This window comes from Seriola aureovittata, chromosome 15 (genome assembly GCF_021018895.1).
Source record: "Seriola aureovittata isolate HTS-2021-v1 ecotype China chromosome 15, ASM2101889v1, whole genome shotgun sequence".
NCBI classification, from domain to species: domain Eukaryota; kingdom Metazoa; phylum Chordata; class Actinopteri; order Carangiformes; family Carangidae; genus Seriola; species Seriola aureovittata.
The window spans coordinates 5,090,531-5,107,997 of NC_079378.1; the positions used below are offsets into that span (position 1 = coordinate 5,090,531).

Here is a 17,467-nt window from a genome sequence, read left to right on the forward strand (position 1 = left end):
CTTTCACACTTGTATGTTTCTTAATCTCTGCAACAAGTTCCATTAAAAATCAAAGTAAGAAATATAAAACCAGTCAGGAAGCTCTGGCTCTGCCTTGTGTTTATATCTTTCCAAAGAGTATTTCAATGGTTCAGATGCCATTCTTTCATGGTATTGACCGTGATTTGAATATCTGTTCCCAACTGAGCCTTTGAAGTTCTGGACTTGCGCCAATCCCTAAATCTCCAGAGCGTTTGTGAACATCCGCGGTACAAGCCTTGACACGCACACAGACGGCCTGCCTCTGATGTGCACACCAGCGAGCCACTTTCAAGCACTGAGGAGGAAGGGGTGGAAGGAACGACGGCGTTGTCCTGAAGGCTACAACACAGCTCCGCTCTGCAGCACAGACAGATAAGCCTCACACGGCAGCAGCAGCAGCAGCAGCAGCGGCGGCGGCGGCGTGTGCTTCGAATGATGAGCTCTGGTCCATCTCTTCCTGCTTGCCATGTGTGATCTTCTCAATTTGTATTTTGTATCACTCTTCAGTGTCTAAACTCCCTTGTAGAGAAACCGGATAAAATGCCTCAATTTCTGCACGGCGGTTATCTGACAACATTCATCAGCCGCAGAGGAAACCGCAACACTGGCGTCCGTGCAATCAAGGCAGCATTTGACAGTCGCCTTTGTTCACAGCTTGCTTGAACAACAGTAACCCACCATTAGCAGAGCAGACAAATAAAGAAGGACAAATTTTTATTTCTGAAACAAAGTCTGGCAGGTCTTGACTTCTTCCCTTTTCTTTATTTTGCAAAGGACAGTTGCACGTCCAGTATTTTCAGGGCAAAAAAATCGCTTTGGTCTAGTTTGGGAGAAGACTACTTTGTTGCAGTGGTACTCCACCAGGAGCCAAACCCCTATCATCTCAGCATGACAGAATGAAGACAGCCTTTGATATGGATGATTTGAATAATACATTGAATATGGCTTATCTGTTTTTACGAGCTGACTCTGCTGCGAAAAGGCTGATGTAGGGAAAAATGTGTGGGTGTTTCCACACTGACACAACAATTGGCACCTGCTTTTCTATGCTGCTCCAGTGCAGGAGGGCTCTGCATGCACAGGAGGTGATTTTGTCTCAGAAAAAAAATGCTAAAAAGAGTAGCTGTTTTTTTTTTTTTTTTTTGAAAAAGGCAAGAGGGCCATGAAAGATCTGAAGAGACCCTAAGGGATTTCTGCACCGTGTTGATATTATTTTATGCATCTAACCTACTGTACCTTTGGCACACAATTTCTCCAATTAATTTTATCTGTGTACTTCCATAAACTAATGTGTATTCGGAAGTTTCCTATCTTTGATTTCCCCACTTTCTCCGATTTGTGCGTTATGGTAACAAGGGATTACACTGTATGTGGATGTAAATTGAACATAAACAGCTTGGATTATAAAATATGCATATGCGGAAAAACACTCCCTGGAAATGTTGTTCTGAGACATCTGCATCGACATGAAAAGCAATAGTGCTATTCAGTCTCATAAATACCTTATTAAGTTGCTAATTTAAGCAGTAACAGTGAGTAAGACGTAGCAAGAGAAATGCTTTATGATGAGCCTTCAAATAGTGAAGCTCTTATTTCTGAAAGGCTTGAACTTTGTCAAGTTGAAAAGAGAATAATGCAAAGAGACCTTGATTTTTCCAACTCTCCCCATCCATAGTTTATGTGTTTCATTCATTTCTAGAGTAATAGAGGACATTTAGAAAGTTTTCCAGTGAAACAGAATCAAATGGCTTGAAATAGCTCCAGTACTCCTCTGAGAGCTTTGCCGGCAGAGGAATTGGCTGCCTTTTATGGCCCGGCCTTGGAGAGCACTTAGGACAATACATTACAATAATTAAATTTCAAGGTGGCCAAGAAGCGGAAAGCAAGAAAAATTGGAATTTAATGCTCGCTTCTCTCTCACTGATGCTTGATGTGGTTGTCGTTGCATTTTTAGCAACTTGCAGGCCAATGAAAGGGCAAAGCGGAAGAAGAACTCAGACACACACACACACACACACACACACACACACTTCTCCTTAGGTTGAAGCAGAGATGCCAATTAATTCCTTGCAGAGAAATGCAGAGATTCTTACTTCTGTGTGAAGAGGCAGCGGCAAAAAACAAAAAAACAAAACAGCTTTCTGATTTTCTGTTTTTCACCCAGATGTATTTTCTCTTCTCACTCGAACAACAAAATCCATTTTGAGGAACGTATTTGGACGTATCAGAAATGTTCTGGCAGAGTTGGCTAATATGGAGGTTGTTATAAAACGGCACCAATAATACACATTAGTTCACCGCAGCTGCGTTTATTTTGTGTCCTTGCCAACAGTATTGGCTTGGAGCTTGAAAGATTTAGCACAGAAATAATTTTATTACTGAGAAGTGAAAGTAGTTCCTACTTGTTGATTGAGCCACTGAGGGGATTTGCAAATAAACTTTTGTTTTACCACTCTGGAGAGAGAAATCAGGAAACACACTGCTAAGTGTTAATACGGCATACAGAGGTGCTTAGCCGTGGATTTACAGAACTGCTCTTTATGCTGTAGTAACCGTTCCATCACTTCCATCCCGCCATAATGATTCAATACGGATCTAAACACTTTGTGATCCGATATAAAAATTATACAGACATATTTGGAATCTAAAAGTTTGGTTCAGTTGCAATTTAATATTGATCCAAGATTCAAAAAAGATCTGATATATTCACTTCATGAATAAAAGTGCGTTGGTTTTGACTAAATAATCAGAAAAGGTACATTTTTATTTCCGCAAAATTTATTTCTCGAGTCAGAATGTGTGCTGCCAAAACAACAACAGTAAACATGAGCAGTGACACACTGGGTAGCTTTATAGCTAGTCCTCATTTAGGATGAATTTTTAGGTGAAATGAGGTAGACTAGATATTTTTACTTCGCTATCTAAATGAGATATTTTCAACAATATGTTGATGGGGCAGTATCCCTAACGCTTGTTATTTACCTCAGCTAGACTGCTGGTAACTTTTAACGCACATGCAGCCTTCATAAATATGCAGCAAGGTTTGTGGTACCACCTGCATATTTTCATCACACTGTTGGTAGTTTTGCAGACTACAACACTGTAATATTTCTGGCAGCTTTGGAAATGTAGAGTCTGACTTTTTTCTTGGGAAATTTTTTCAGCAAGCAAATGCCTCAAAGTCAGTGTGTGACTGGGCAACAAAGCTAGCTAGTTACCAGTTCACACAAACACACACTTTGATTGTGATTTCTAGGAGGCAGGGTTGTGTGGGGGACAAGCATTTTGTAATATAGTTATATCTATGATATCAATTATAATATAATATAATATAATATAATTTAATAACATTGACTGTATTACTTGTTGGTCATTTCTTGTTGCTGTACCTGTTTGGGAGCAGTGAGTGTCTGGAGGCCGGTTGCCTTGGCCACCATGGTGTGGCTGTTGCCGGGGCTGGGCTGCAGCGACAGGGTCAGGCCTGAAATGGCGTGAACCCGCAGCTCTGTGATGGAAACCTTGTCGTCTGTGACCGAGAATGCAGACTCTCCCAGCACTGCATCCACTGCCAGCGGAGACTCCACCTGCAGAGACAAAAAAAAAACACGCTCTTTTATTGTTTTCTCCACATGACGGAGGGACGTCGTTTAAGTCCAGAAAAGACAACAGCTTTATTGTCTTTCTGAAGCTCATAAAGCCCATGACAAGCCAATTTTGGATTAAAGTGCTTTGTGCTGTTGTTTGCTCCAGTGTGTCTTGAATCCATGTGTCAATGCCTCTCTGTCTACCATCGTGGAAAACAACAAACAAAGACGCCGTTCTCAAGATGGAATCCATCAGCAACCAGACAAGGTAGAATCCAAAGCAGCCACCACACGCTTTCTAACTGACAGTTAGCAAAAACACTTGTGCCCATCTGAGTGTCACTGCATTGAACACCAAAACCGTTTAAAGCTGGTGTCGCCTCCTTGAGTAATCCCAGGCTTTTTTTTTTTTTTTGATGGGCCTCTGCACCCAGTACTTAGAGCACTTTTAAAAGATCATCATTTCGCTTTGCAATTGCAACCAGAGGTCATGAGGGACTTGAACGAAGTAAAGAGCCATCCAGCACAAGCCGTGGCCTTGTCCTTAGAGTCAGTCCGGGAAATTGTTTCCACCTTCATCTGGAGCATTTTTTTTTAACTGTAGCTGGCATCACGAAGTGTGTAATGCTTAGAACAATGAAGGGTCTGATGCTCTGACACGCTTTCCCAATAACCATCCGAAACCTTGAAACGGCGAGCCGACTGCATCATGTAGACTCAAGTTGTGCTTCCAGACAAAATTGTCTAGACGCCTTAAATTTGCCTGATTTGTAATTTGATGTAACCTGATGTTTGGGCTCAGATCTACGTGCCATGTAATTTGGTGCGGTGTAATTTGTCATGCTTGAGCCAAATCATCTGCAGAAACAGATGGATCTGCAGATGCCTGGTTTTATCAATTTAGTCTCAATACATTATGATTTCTATTGTGTCCAAAATGATAAAGCTCCCCTTCTAAACACACACACCCACATACACAACCTACAGTGACCCAGGGTGCAGAGATCTCTTTTTCTCACAGCCCTAACCCTAACTTTACCCTTTTGCTGTGTTTGCCAAATTTCTTTTTTTTTTAATTCATAATTTTTCAGTGCGTACGACTCCCTGGCCTCGTTATTATCTCCGTAAGGTGCATTATTATTTCATAGAAAACTCTACGCATGAATGAATGAACTCCAAACAAAACACATAAAGACTTAAACAACAGAAAAAGCATGTACTGTGAGGTATTACGTATTTACTTATGTTCAACAGTGTGGTCTCGGCAGGTGAGGGGCTCGTCCAAATCATCTACCTGGAATTTGTGAATCGTATCTGTGATTGAATATTCTAAAGTCAAGGTTCACTTTGAGCTTTTTTTCCAGAGCTTTTGACCGAATCTCACAGTGTCCTGGAAACATTTCTACATTTTTTCTACATAGCCACAGAAATAGCTTTTTTCTGGTGGAACTCTTGGACGTGATGGTAAAACTCTTATCTTTATTTTCCACTTCAGAATTAGATCCTCACCTTCATTTACACCTTCATTTTTTATTTTCACTGTCACGGCATCTGTTACAACATTATACTAATTAGTCGGCTTGATGATTGTTTCATAATGCACAAACACAGACAGTTGCACAGCTACTAGAATGGTATAATGCTCCTATATAATGTCCTCTTAGCCTAGAGAGGTTAATGGGTGGCAGTTCAGTGCTGCCATCAGCTGTGAGACGGCCTTCCTGTAGCTGTGTGTGGATGTGTCTTGCTCGCAGCTCCTCGACTCCTCTGCCCTTGATATTTGTCTTTCAGTACAACTCTGCACAGCACGCTGCATGTATTTTATATCCGTCCGTCTGTATTCATCAGAGTAAAATGTTAGAGAATATAAACACGTCCTCTATACTGGTAAATGCTTAGTGGTTAAAAATAGGAGAAAAAAAACACAGCTATATATTCTGCAGTCAGGTTCCACTTCAATATGCATTGTTTGGATGTGATGAATTAATATGCCAGAAAGGAGAGTTATGGTTCACTGTGCAACACAGAGACATGTGCACATGCAACCACAAACACATACACAAACATGTTGGTTTTTCTGCTGTTGAGAGGACACTCACTGACGTCATTCCCCTGCCCTGTTACCCTCACCTACACCCCCACCACCAAATGCCTTTCCCCAATCCTTACGTAAACCCCAACTCAACCTAATTCCATAACCCAACAACCAAGTCTTCATCAGCCCTTTAAAATGTCCTCACGACGATGGCTTCAAACTAACATTTGTCCACACAACCATAGAAAGACATGTACACACACAGTGTGCAAGCAAAGCCCTAAGGCATGATAGTAAATGAATGCACAAATAAACTCTAAAAGTTTTCATGAGGACAAAGTTGCATTTTAAATCACTCTCACTACAGGAGCCTTTTCTGCTACGACTAAAAATCTCCGCATTAAACTTGATGGTGGAACATTTTTATTTCAAGACTAGTTTAACAGGGGACTTAATCGAGGTGACAATCACAAGTCATTTTATGGATAGTGATGGGGGGGGTGGGGTGGTGGTGGTGAAGATGTGTCCTGAGTAAAGTTGGTTTCTGTGCAAAAACATGTGGACACATAAATCCTAGTGAGGTCAGACCCGGTACACCTCCACCAGTGAAAACTGTTTGCTTACAATTGATTTTCTGCTATTTCACGTTCATTCAGCTGTGGCTGATATTTTCACAGGCCAATTAAAGTGACTAAAAAGAAATTCTAATACAATTGAAATCAATATTGGCGATTACGTACAAATGTCAGAACATGATTCGCCACATTGTGCACTGATTGTATAAACTAAAAATGTAATCACAGAAACTAATCTTGTTCGGGGTTATGATCCATGCTGGAAACATATATTGTGTAGGCATTTCTTCCTCAGCTGTCATGTATCCAATTTCAGGGATATTTAAGAAAAATCACTTTGTCACCACAAATCAGGTGCTGCGGTGCAAGTTTGGTATCAATGCCTGAGCCTCCCCCAGCCTCTGCTATTTTTATTGCTTGAGTTGGCAAACAGCTCCTCAAAAATCACATTAACCCGTTTAATGCATGTTATACTTACTCCAAATCTACCTAAACACAACCTTTTTAATTTTTCAAAATAAAACAGGCACAATTATAGACGCATAATAGAAACGTGAAATAATAATAATAATAAAAAAAAACATATTTTAAATCAGTAAAAAGGCAAGCACTCATTTTGGGACAAGACTGGTACCCAGTGATATTTATAGATGTCTCATTGCAGTTCCCACCTACAGTTGCCAAAATATAAAAAGAGGCTCGAATGTGGAGGAACAAGACTTTCAAAGCAAATATTAGAAGTGCACACAGAATGAGTCACGATTCATTCCTGCATATTATGTGCAAGTTCAAAGGGTGCATATCGCCTTATGACGCTAGATTGCTAATCTGATGCGCCAGATGGTTTGTTACACAGAACCATCTGGGAAGACTTTGTTGGAAACTGTTTGGAGAGGGGCAGACGTGTTCAAAAAATACTTGGCAGGTGATTGGACGAACCATCTGTCTATCACATGACGTAGTAGGGGGGAGCGCCCGAGAGGAAACACGACTCTGAAGAGCTTTGAAAAGCTAGTTAGCATGTTGGTGTATCATTCTTGCTGTTATTGTAAGGAAAAGGTGGGCATCAAAATGGATATCAGAACAGTCGCTTCTCCATAGCTGACCGTAGCTCCTCCCTCATAGGATGCTGATTGGTCCAAACCCCTGTGGTTCAGCCACAAGCAAATAGTTTGGAGCCTGTCGAGATGGATTCCGGCTTGTGAGAGAAATCCAGCCGCCTCGCAAGGTTATTAGATTGCTGTGAGATTCCTCCCACTCAACTGCCTGAGCCATGGTGCTCTTATCAGTACAAAAGCACAGTGATGTTAAAAAGGGGACATGCTCCAGTCTGGACTCTTCGTTCCATTATCAAACCGTCCATTAACTGACCTCCGTCGGTTGAAGATCTCAACGTGCTGCAGCGATGCAGAATTGCACCCAGCAATCTGGCCTAATTTAAGTCTGTGAACTGTGTCGGTAACCCAGATCCAAAAGGGTTCTTCAGATCTGAGAAGAAGCCTTTTCAGATGAGAGGCAAAAACTTCAGTTTCCCTCGACTTACCCATTTCACAATGTACTACAGGTGAAAATAGGCTGCACTGCTACCTGTGATTACAAAATTATCTTCATGATCACACCACATCTTGTAGCACCAATTATCTCTTAATTCCTCTTAAATTTAAGTTACAGAGGATTGTTTCACTTGAACAATTCTGTTCGTACTTTTCTTATGTGCAGATGAAATAAAGTTTTTGTTAATTTTCTGTTTAATCACATATGAATTTGAATAGTTTAAAAGCTAAAAATACTTGTGGGATGTGACTCTCAGCTTTAAAGCTGTTTATTAATCAGCACAAATATGAGTTGTAGATGCTTCAGTCGCGATTACAGAATGATAAGTCAGTCTATGGAACTTGGGATGAGGAGAGCCCTGACAGAGACAAACAATGGTCAGAGCTTATTATATATTCTATTGGCACAGTCATCTGTTTTTAAAATGATATTAGGGGGAGAGAACTGCTGGCACTTGCAGAGGGAAATTAAGCTTCAAACGAGATTTGTCACATAAAAAAATGAAAACCCAGGAGAAAGATTTTCTCCCCGGCTGCTATCAATTTGTGATGTTTGTGAAGTATTCCAGGGTGTATTTGGTGATGAAGTGCAGAAATTTGGTTTTTAGTTTTCCTCCGATTGCCTCATTTACTTTTACCACAGTTACTGATTTGCTAAGTTTCCCACAATGTCTGTGGAAAACCCCCACAGATCCCTCTGGGACGTGTTGAATCCAGTATGTTTGGGTGGTTTTAATGATTGTGATGACATCAGCGTAGTAATTAGATAAAGTTCTTGACTCCTTACTGAGCAAACAGGATATTGTGGTTGGATTATATTCGTGTCCGTTGGTGGAGAAATACACTGCTGGAGTATCTGGTCATAAACCAAAGTAGTGCACAGATATAGCATTCACCTAATGGAGGTGCTAGATGGATAAAATGAAGGATCACTAAATCATCCTGATGGAAACATTAATGTTCCAGCAATCCAACATTTGTTGAGACATTTCACTAAAAACCACAGATGTGAACCACAGGATCAGCAAAGTCATTACGGTTCAATCACTTGGGACCATGAACGTCTGTACGAAATGTCATGGTAATCCATCCAGTAGAGATATTTCAGTCTGGACCAAAGCATCGCACCAACAGACTGACACTGTCGCCCCTTTAGCTGCGCTGCTAGCATGGCTAAAAATATGTTATTTGTCAGGACAAATTAGAGCAGGAGTCATGGCTACATTTGCTATATGCTATATTTGTCTTAATTCATGCAATTAGTTCCAAGTGATTGGTAATACTTGATACATTTCAGCACGTACTTCTCAGTTTATTGTATTACTGTATTTCATTTCATTAACTGTTCATCACTTCTTCTAGTCGATTATCTTTTCCCAATAATCTAAAACACGAGTTGTCTGCACACTACAGCTGTCTCTGTTGTCTCTGTTGTCTCTGTTGTCTCTGCTGGGGCCTGCGGAGGGCGAAGGAGGCCAAGTCAATTCTTTTGAACGATGAGGAAAGGTGTAACATGCAGGAGGTTAACATCATCCTCTTACTCCCCCCCCCCCCTCGATGGTCACGATGGTCCTGTCCGTCCCTGGCATTAACACGTGTCTCATGTGGCTCTGAGACTCACTGACTGAGATCCGACCACATTCGAAGGTGGTCTGGGACACATTCTTTTAGCAGTGTGACCACAAGTGTGTCGTGGGCCACATCAGCGGACCGCCTACAGTCTAATTAGTACCGCCAAAGTTTCACAATGGACCGAAAATATTTTCACACAGTGTTCAAATAAGCTATTTCATGTTACGTTCAGCAGACCAATTTCATTAACAATTTGAATCTTGTGGCAGGCTTTATTTAAAGTCCTAATTAGACGGGGTCAACGCTGGTGAAAGAAAAGTAAAGAAAAGAAAAAAAAAAAAAAAAAAAACAATCTTTGACTAAGTCTGTTTCTTTTTCTTCCAAATTCTTTTCTCCACTCCTGCTGGTGGGTGATAATTAACATATGAAAAGCCAGAACCTCCAGCCTGAAAGTAAACAGAGCTATTTTGACCAAATTTAACGGTCTGGGGTGAATATTGATTCACTACTCCGAGTAATGAATGATGAATGTGTTCCATGTCTGTCATCTGCATTTGTCTCTGCCAGCACGGCGGGGTCAGCTGCAGTTGTGGAGCTACTTTGAGCCCAGCTCCCAGTTGAATTTGTCATCGGTGCTGCAGGCGGAGGAAGTGAAGTGAAGCACGAAAGCAGTTACACATTACATGTTCTTCAGCTAGGAGCTGCTCTGTCTGTCACCGCTGAGCGTACGGCTGTGGATATATGCCGTCGTGTTGGTGGCCTTCACAGGAAGCCGAGGATCAATGATGAGTCCAAGCAGCAGATTGACACTGACCGGCAGAGTTTCTTCCCTAACTGTGGCTGAGTGCTCACTCATGCCAGTGCATATTACTTGCATCACACTACATTATTTTCTCCCTACCACACTCCGCGCTTCTGTACTCAAACCTTGTGTTCAATAAATCACACTTTTGCATGGTGCAACAGAATATCAGTGGAGGATTTATTCATGCAAGCTGTAGATTTCAGACTTTCTACTGTAGCAGAAAAACACCTGAGGAAAACCAGGCACCTTTCAGGCAACGAAGCATCCTCCCCAGAAAATTACACATATCGGTTATGAGTGAGCTCCATTCTGAAGAGACCTTGAGAAGAGGTCATTAATACCTTTGCATTGCCCTATTTCAACACAGGTGAAAATGCAGGAGGATCTACAGAAGGCAATTTAAAAGTTAAAAATTAAAGTGGCACTAAATCACGAAGTTGAGCTGCAGTTAAACCATGTCATTCCTACTAATTCAGCCGCTGCAGATTTATACTGTACGCCTAAAAATAATGTCTGCGTCTGATTGGGAGACTGGTGGGAAATCTCACCAAACAGAATGTGACATTATATGAACCCCGCACAATTAAAGTACTTTTTCTTTTCTTGAATTCAAACCGTTTTTTTTTCTTGCTGCCCCTTGGGACTGTCAAAGTGAGAAGACACATGGTGTAGTCTTATCTTTGTTTTTAAGAAATATACAAACAGCTTCATCCGGCTGGGAACTCCCCTGGTGTATAAATAAGAAAGAAAAAAATGAAATAAAAAATTTGGAGAGAAATAAATATAGAAATAAAAAATAGTTAAACGAGTTCTTTGTGCATCATGTAAAATTATATATTTTCTTCATTTTAGAAGTTAAAATTAGGGCATAGAGTAAATTTAGAGCAGTGAATAAAGTAAAATAATTTTTATAGACTATGATAAACCTGATTCACAGGTTCAAAATATAAGAAAAATCACCTTGAAGTTTGTCCCTGGTTGTTGTGTAACTCTTTGTTGTCTGCTAAAATGGATTAAGTAGCACACACAGATAACAAGGTCAGACAGTACTCATGTATGACTTCAATAAAGACAACTCCCAACAAAACACAACTCACGATTCAGAAGAGAGGGTTTTAGCAAATTGAACCTTGATCCATTTTTGTGAAATTAAGTGACAGATCAATTTCGTCTGGTTACACTTTGAGTCCAACAAGCTCTCGCCTTGGTTTTGTACGAATGAGGGGCATTTTTCATTATGCTTTCCATCAGTGTAATTAACATTGACGAGCACTGAGATGTATCGTGCCTCTTTATGCTTGTTTGCACAAAAGACAAAGTGCTTCTCTTCCAAGAGGATGAACTGATGAAATACAAATGTAATACCTCTTGAAATGCAGTGAAAAATGAAAACATGACCCTCGCTTTCAACTTTTACCGTCCTGTAAACTTTCAGGCAATTACAGAGCTTCCCACGTCGCGGAGCAGAGTGGGTGCCGCAGCTGCAGAGTAAAGCTCCGCACCCCCTGCCAGGCGAAGGGTTCCCTCGACAGCTACAGACACTTGCAACAGAGCAGTCGGCCCGTTGCTCCTCATAGCCACTCCAATAAAATGACTTTGTTGGGGGACATTATTAACTTAATTGGACAGATCAAAGAACGCAGAGAAAGAGGAGGGATGAAATGTGACCAATGTCCGCGGCCATGAGTCGCCGCTCTCCTGCTTCTGACACCTTGGGAAAGAGGCGGCGATGTGGGACTTTGTTCACAGATGCATGAAATGATATGTTCATGTACGTGTTTTCAGATATATGCTTGTAGGAGCAACGTCCTGAGTGTATTAACAGAAAAAACAGGCATGCTTTTTGATGTTAGATCTATACATATGTAACATGAGAGCAGCATCTATATACCTGAATATTTCAATACATGGAAGAGTTGGATGTTGAATTTATCATTTCGTGCAAATGAACCTGAACATTTCAATGCATTTATTATCGCCTCACTCATACTGTTTCATAGATTACATATGTCTACTTCAAAAAATACATAAAGATTATATTTGAGCAGCTTGACCGTGGTATAGATTACTGAATTTTAAAATTGAGATGGGCCTGTGTTGTTGGAGGAACTTGCCGTGCTGCACATTCACTACACTAACCTCCAGCTCCTGTCTTTTTTCCTTCCATTTAAATCACACAGTGAAATTAACATTGAACCTGGGATCACATTGTTGAGATACATTTCACAGTGTTTACCCGGCAAAGAGTGAACATTGCACTTTCATTTTCCTGTGAGAGGAAAGATTCTATAGATTAGACTTTGGAAGATGATTGCACGCTTGCAGCTATTAATGAAATAATCTCGGCTCCGAGGACTAACAGTGAATTTTGTCCAACTCTGGCTTTTCACTTTGAGAAGCAGCTATTGTTCAGTAATCCTCTGGATTAAATGCCCGACTCCCACCAGGTTTGGTGAATTCTTTGAAAGTCACGATTCTGCCCCGTAATCGCAGCGTATAAACATTTCTTTCTGTGGCATAATTAAGACCTTCTCTTGTAATAGTTTAACCTCCAAACCTCACATATTTTCACCTTTGAGTCTTCCCATTAAGCAGACCTGTGTAATTCAACATAGCAATACTTTTATTCATGCAATAATCATCAACCCTCCTTCCAAAAACAAAGAAAATGGAATGTCTGGGATATTGCACTTAGTGGACAAAAGCTTCTTCTCTTCATTCATATTCATGAGCTGGTGGACAATTTGAGTCTCCCAAACCCAAAGACTAATTCAAATCCTCCAACAGACTGATCGAGGACCATTGTTGAGATATATACTGTTCATTTTCACAAAATCAGCATAACAATATCTCCGTTCAATGTAAAATATGCTCTCAACAGGATCTTTTAACGCCTTTGTAATTTGAGTTTCGTGAGCCATCAGACACCCGTGTGTGAACGAAAAGTGAGTCCTCAGAGATCTCAATTCTGTTTCCTTTGTGGTGTTTTGTTTCTAATGTTTGTTTGTTATTTTTTAAAGTTGCCCTGCACTTTCATCACTCAGTCACACCTGCAGAAAAGATGCAACGTAAATTGTCCTCTAAGTTTACCAGTCATGTTGGCAGCGTGGCAGCGTGGCCGTCGTTCCACCACCAGACGGAAAAATCTCAACAACAACTGGATGGGTCGTATGAAATTACGTACAGACATTCGTGATGTTTAGAGGGTGAATAATAAAAACTTTAGTGATCCTCTGACTTTTCATCTAGAAGCACCAGCTTTTTCACTTACCCAGTGAAATACCTCAACCTCTGCTAGATGCAACAAGTCCTCCAACGAAAACGACCACACAGGACAAATGTCTGTTCCCTCTCATACTGATAATAGTTAAATGATGTCTGACAAGGTGATCGTCGTGTAGAAAGGAAGCGTGGCGGCCAACTGACCCGTTTATTTATTTCTACATCACAGCAATCCAACCACATTAGTTTTGAGTAATCTAACATCTCCAGACCGGCTCTAGCATGTTGTTCCAAATCAATCCTTTTTTTTAAAGTTGTTTGAGGGATGTAATCATTTCTATTCATTTATTTATTTATTTACATATTCACAATTGCTATGAGCCAATGTGGCAAGTTACGTCTGGTGGTAAATTGATGTATAATTATTCATACCCTTCAGCAGATTACAGATGATCCATTGCTCATTTAAAATGATGGATTGGCGACTTATATCTTTCCTCCCTATTTCTCCATCATCAGACACATCCATCAGGCGACTATTCTTTCTCCCGACAGGCTGAAACTGTGATCTTTCACGGTGATCAAAACTCTCACCAACCGTTAGTTCCCTCCGTCCTCATAAATGACCATGTGAAGCGTCGGTAAATCACTGCGCAGGAGTCATAACTTTTGCAGTTTCCCTTATAAGGACTTCTGACCCTGTCTCGTCTGATGCATTTATGTGCACTTTCTGTCAGGCAGCTCTTTTGCTTGAGAGAAGAGGACATCAACAGTGGCATCCACTCACAGAGAGTCAAGGTTTTTTTTGCTGTCGAATAGATGCAGACGAAAAAGAAAGAGGATAAAAATCGAGGCATGATTGTGAAAATACTGTGTAAACCTCAAGGATGAATCTTGTTCATTACAATTCCAGTGTAATGTTCATAGATTAGACAAGACCGAGTTAATTGCTAAATTAAACGGCGCAAGGACCACAAACAATCGAACCATCAGACAATCCCCCCAGTTAGCTAAACTTATCTGAAAAAGAAAATGGAGATAAACGGTAAAATTACTACCCACACCGTGTGCTGCAACATTCATCACGTCTTATCGACTTGTCTTCTGAGTAATGAGGGATTATTACGGACATTTCAGGTGTGCTCTCTTTAGATAATCTGGATAAACTGTTGGTTTGTTTACAGCCTGCCCGACTGCCTGGCTGCTCATGTTTCCTCACCCTGTCGGACGCTGCTGTAGTGTTGTCATAGTCTCCCTAAACATCAGCATATATATTTTAATGAGTGCGATGTTATCATAACAAATAGAAATGATGACCAGAACTACAATCTAAATGGGCATTATCCTTGAAGTAATGCATTGACAGTCTTCAGAGGAATCAGCTTCCTTCAGCCTCCAACAGCTGCTGCAAACTCAGAAAGAGTAATGAGCTCTAAGTTTGAAATCTTACTCCCTCATCTCTAAAACTCACTTTGTGTGTGGTGGCTGTGGAGAGCACCGCGCCTACTTTCATGCTCCTCACTCCGACGCATCATTCGTCATCTGCTAGACACTTCATTTTTCACTCCTGATTTATGTGAAATGTCAGCACTGACACGTAAAAAGGAGGTGAATTTACCTTCAGCGTGGTGGATCCCAGCTCCAGGCCCACCAGGATAGTCCTGTCCACCAACTCCGCTATCCTGGGGTCGGCCACCTTCAGGGAGTCCTGGACCAGGTCAGTGACGTCCACCTGCCAGTCGGGTCCCAGCATGGTGATGACTTGATCGGTTCCCTCTGTGGAGGTGGTGTGGAACTGGGTCAGCACCTTGACCAGGGCCCGCTGGTACTGCAGCGTGCAGCCTCGGCTCACCCGGCGCTCGTCATCTTCGTCGTCTGCGTCGCTGTCTCTGGTGCTCCTTGGGCGAAAGAAAGAAAGAAAGAAAGAAAATGCATTAAACATTGATCTAACTGGCGGCAAAGATAGCAACAGTAGCAGGAGCTATCCTAAAGCACTCATGAAAACTGTGGGTACCAATTTTAGCCAGGTGTGGCAACTGAGATAAAAAACATGAGAGGCTAAACTCAGTACGCAGGATTTGGCACAGTGTGTTTGGAACTGGCCACCCACAAGATTGAAAACCACTGATAAAAACCTCAAGAAGCAAAAGCCATCAGCAATCATAACTTCTTCAAACTGAGCAGCTGCTGTTCAATTATGCTCAACACAGTGGCACGATTCTACATCTGAATTTGTGCCTTCTGTTCTTAAGGGTCTCTACTCTTTTTAAAAAATTGACATCATAAAACTGATGAGAAACCTGGCACAGCTCCACACAAATCCATCACATTATCTGTTCTGATGTAGCGGCGATGAGCAAAATGTCCTCCATGCCAGCAGGGAAGGAGATAAGCACCAAAAAGCAGAGTTTTGGACCGGTGCCCTTCTTATTTCACAGGAGCCCTGGGCAGCGGGGTTAAACATGCCAGGTGCATCCCCCGCCGAGTGCAATCTGCTCTACAGCGAGATGTATGAGGTACCCAACTTCCCTCAGCAGGTTTGACAGTCTGCCAGTTTCTCCTTAAAAAGCTCTCCTCTGCTTAATCTTTGCTTTGACTTAACTATCTGAACAACTTGAGATTCAGGGAAGGCAGCGGGGCTGTCAGCCACCGACAAAGTATATATCCCACCCATTGACTCGGGGAACAGGTCCGATTATTAGGCTAAGCACTTCTGTCACTGAGGTCTCATGGCCGCTTAGAATACACTCTCTCAACAGTGAAATGCATCATTGAGCGTACCTTTCAACCCTGTCCCACCTAATGGGTTTGATTATTAATTCATCTTAGCACACTGCCTCTCCACACCTCATCATTCCCACCAATACTTCAGCACTCTGCTCTGCCTATGACTTTGCACTGGCAGGTTATAGGATGTTTAGGACTAAAAGGGCCTCCCATAAGGCTCTCACGGGTCATTGGAGGTACCTGATTGTAGCTGTTCAATCGAGCAACTTTAACTTCACCTCATGAACCTCTTTCTCTCCGATTAAGCTCGGGTCATGGACTTTTCACTTCTGCGTCTACGGTTGGTTGCGTTTTGTTGCTTGGAAAATGAATTAAAAATGTAAAGCACTTTCACAGTCGCTGTGTGATTTTCTAACAATGTGTTGGAGCCATTATGAATTCAATGCAAAGGAAAATGACTGACTTTACAGGTAGGACTCACGGACATGGAGAGCGAGGGCCTGACTGCATTAGTTAGAGCAACAGCGGATTACATTAGTACAAACAGTCAGGAAAACGGTAACGACGCAAAGAAGATAGCTTGTAGCAACACAATCCGGCTTTACTGTAGCAATTTAACCATTCGCAGGTAACAATAATCTTGCATATGGGTTGGAACGTTTAGAAGTATGAAAGTGTAACCCGTGTTGACGTCAACAGGGTCATCTCTGGCTGGACTTTGAGACTTTAAATCTATGACAGAAGGTCTTGCGCTGCACACTAGCAAGCGAGCAAAGTTTATTGTTATTAAAATGTATAAAGGGAAATAGATTAAGGATGTCAGATTAAAGCACAGGGTGCCACATGCTACTTAAAGGCCTGTCTGAACAAATGGCTTTTTAGCAGCTTTTTAAAGTAGTCCACACACTCTGTCCACGGACCGCAGGCTTAATGGAAGGCTATTCTAAAGCTGAAGAGCCGCCGACTGGAAGGCACGATCGCCCGCGGGCCTGAAGACGAATCTGATGTTCCACCCCTGGTAGAGGATCTAAGAGTCCAGCTAGTGGAGTGGAGGTGTAGAAGTTTAATAATGCACCGTGGAGCCTCGCCATGTAAAAGTCAGCACTAAAATTTTAAAATGGATTCTAAAATTAACCGGAAGCCGATGCACACTAGAGGTGTGGAGGTGGAAAGGCGTGGCTGTTTAGCAGGTGGGGGCTGGTTTAATAAGAAAGATGCTTCTTGCTGAGAAATGCTGGATCCAGCTTTATTAGGGATATTAGGGGAAAGTCATGATATGTTGGCCTTTGTTGCACTAACTTTTTTCTTTTTGAATCTGTCTCTTGTGTGTCTGGAGTATCCTTTAAATAACCCCAAAACAGGACTCCTATTCA

The 17,467-nt window shown here is 41.6% G+C and overlaps 1 protein-coding gene across 2 annotated transcripts in view; it reads right to left on the reverse strand.

The window, feature by feature from the left end:
- Positions 1-17,467, reverse strand: part of tmem132e (transmembrane protein 132E) — a 343,793-nt gene that overhangs the window by 5,312 nt on the left and 321,014 nt on the right. For both annotated transcript variants that reach the window (XM_056396861.1, XM_056396860.1), the window contains exons 7-8: positions 14,986-15,265; positions 3,411-3,605 (exon numbers count right to left, since the gene is read on the reverse strand). In XM_056396861.1, coding sequence (XP_056252836.1) covers positions 3,411-3,605; positions 14,986-15,265 — 475 coding nt within the window. The remainder of the gene's footprint in view (positions 1-3,410; positions 3,606-14,985; positions 15,266-17,467) is intronic.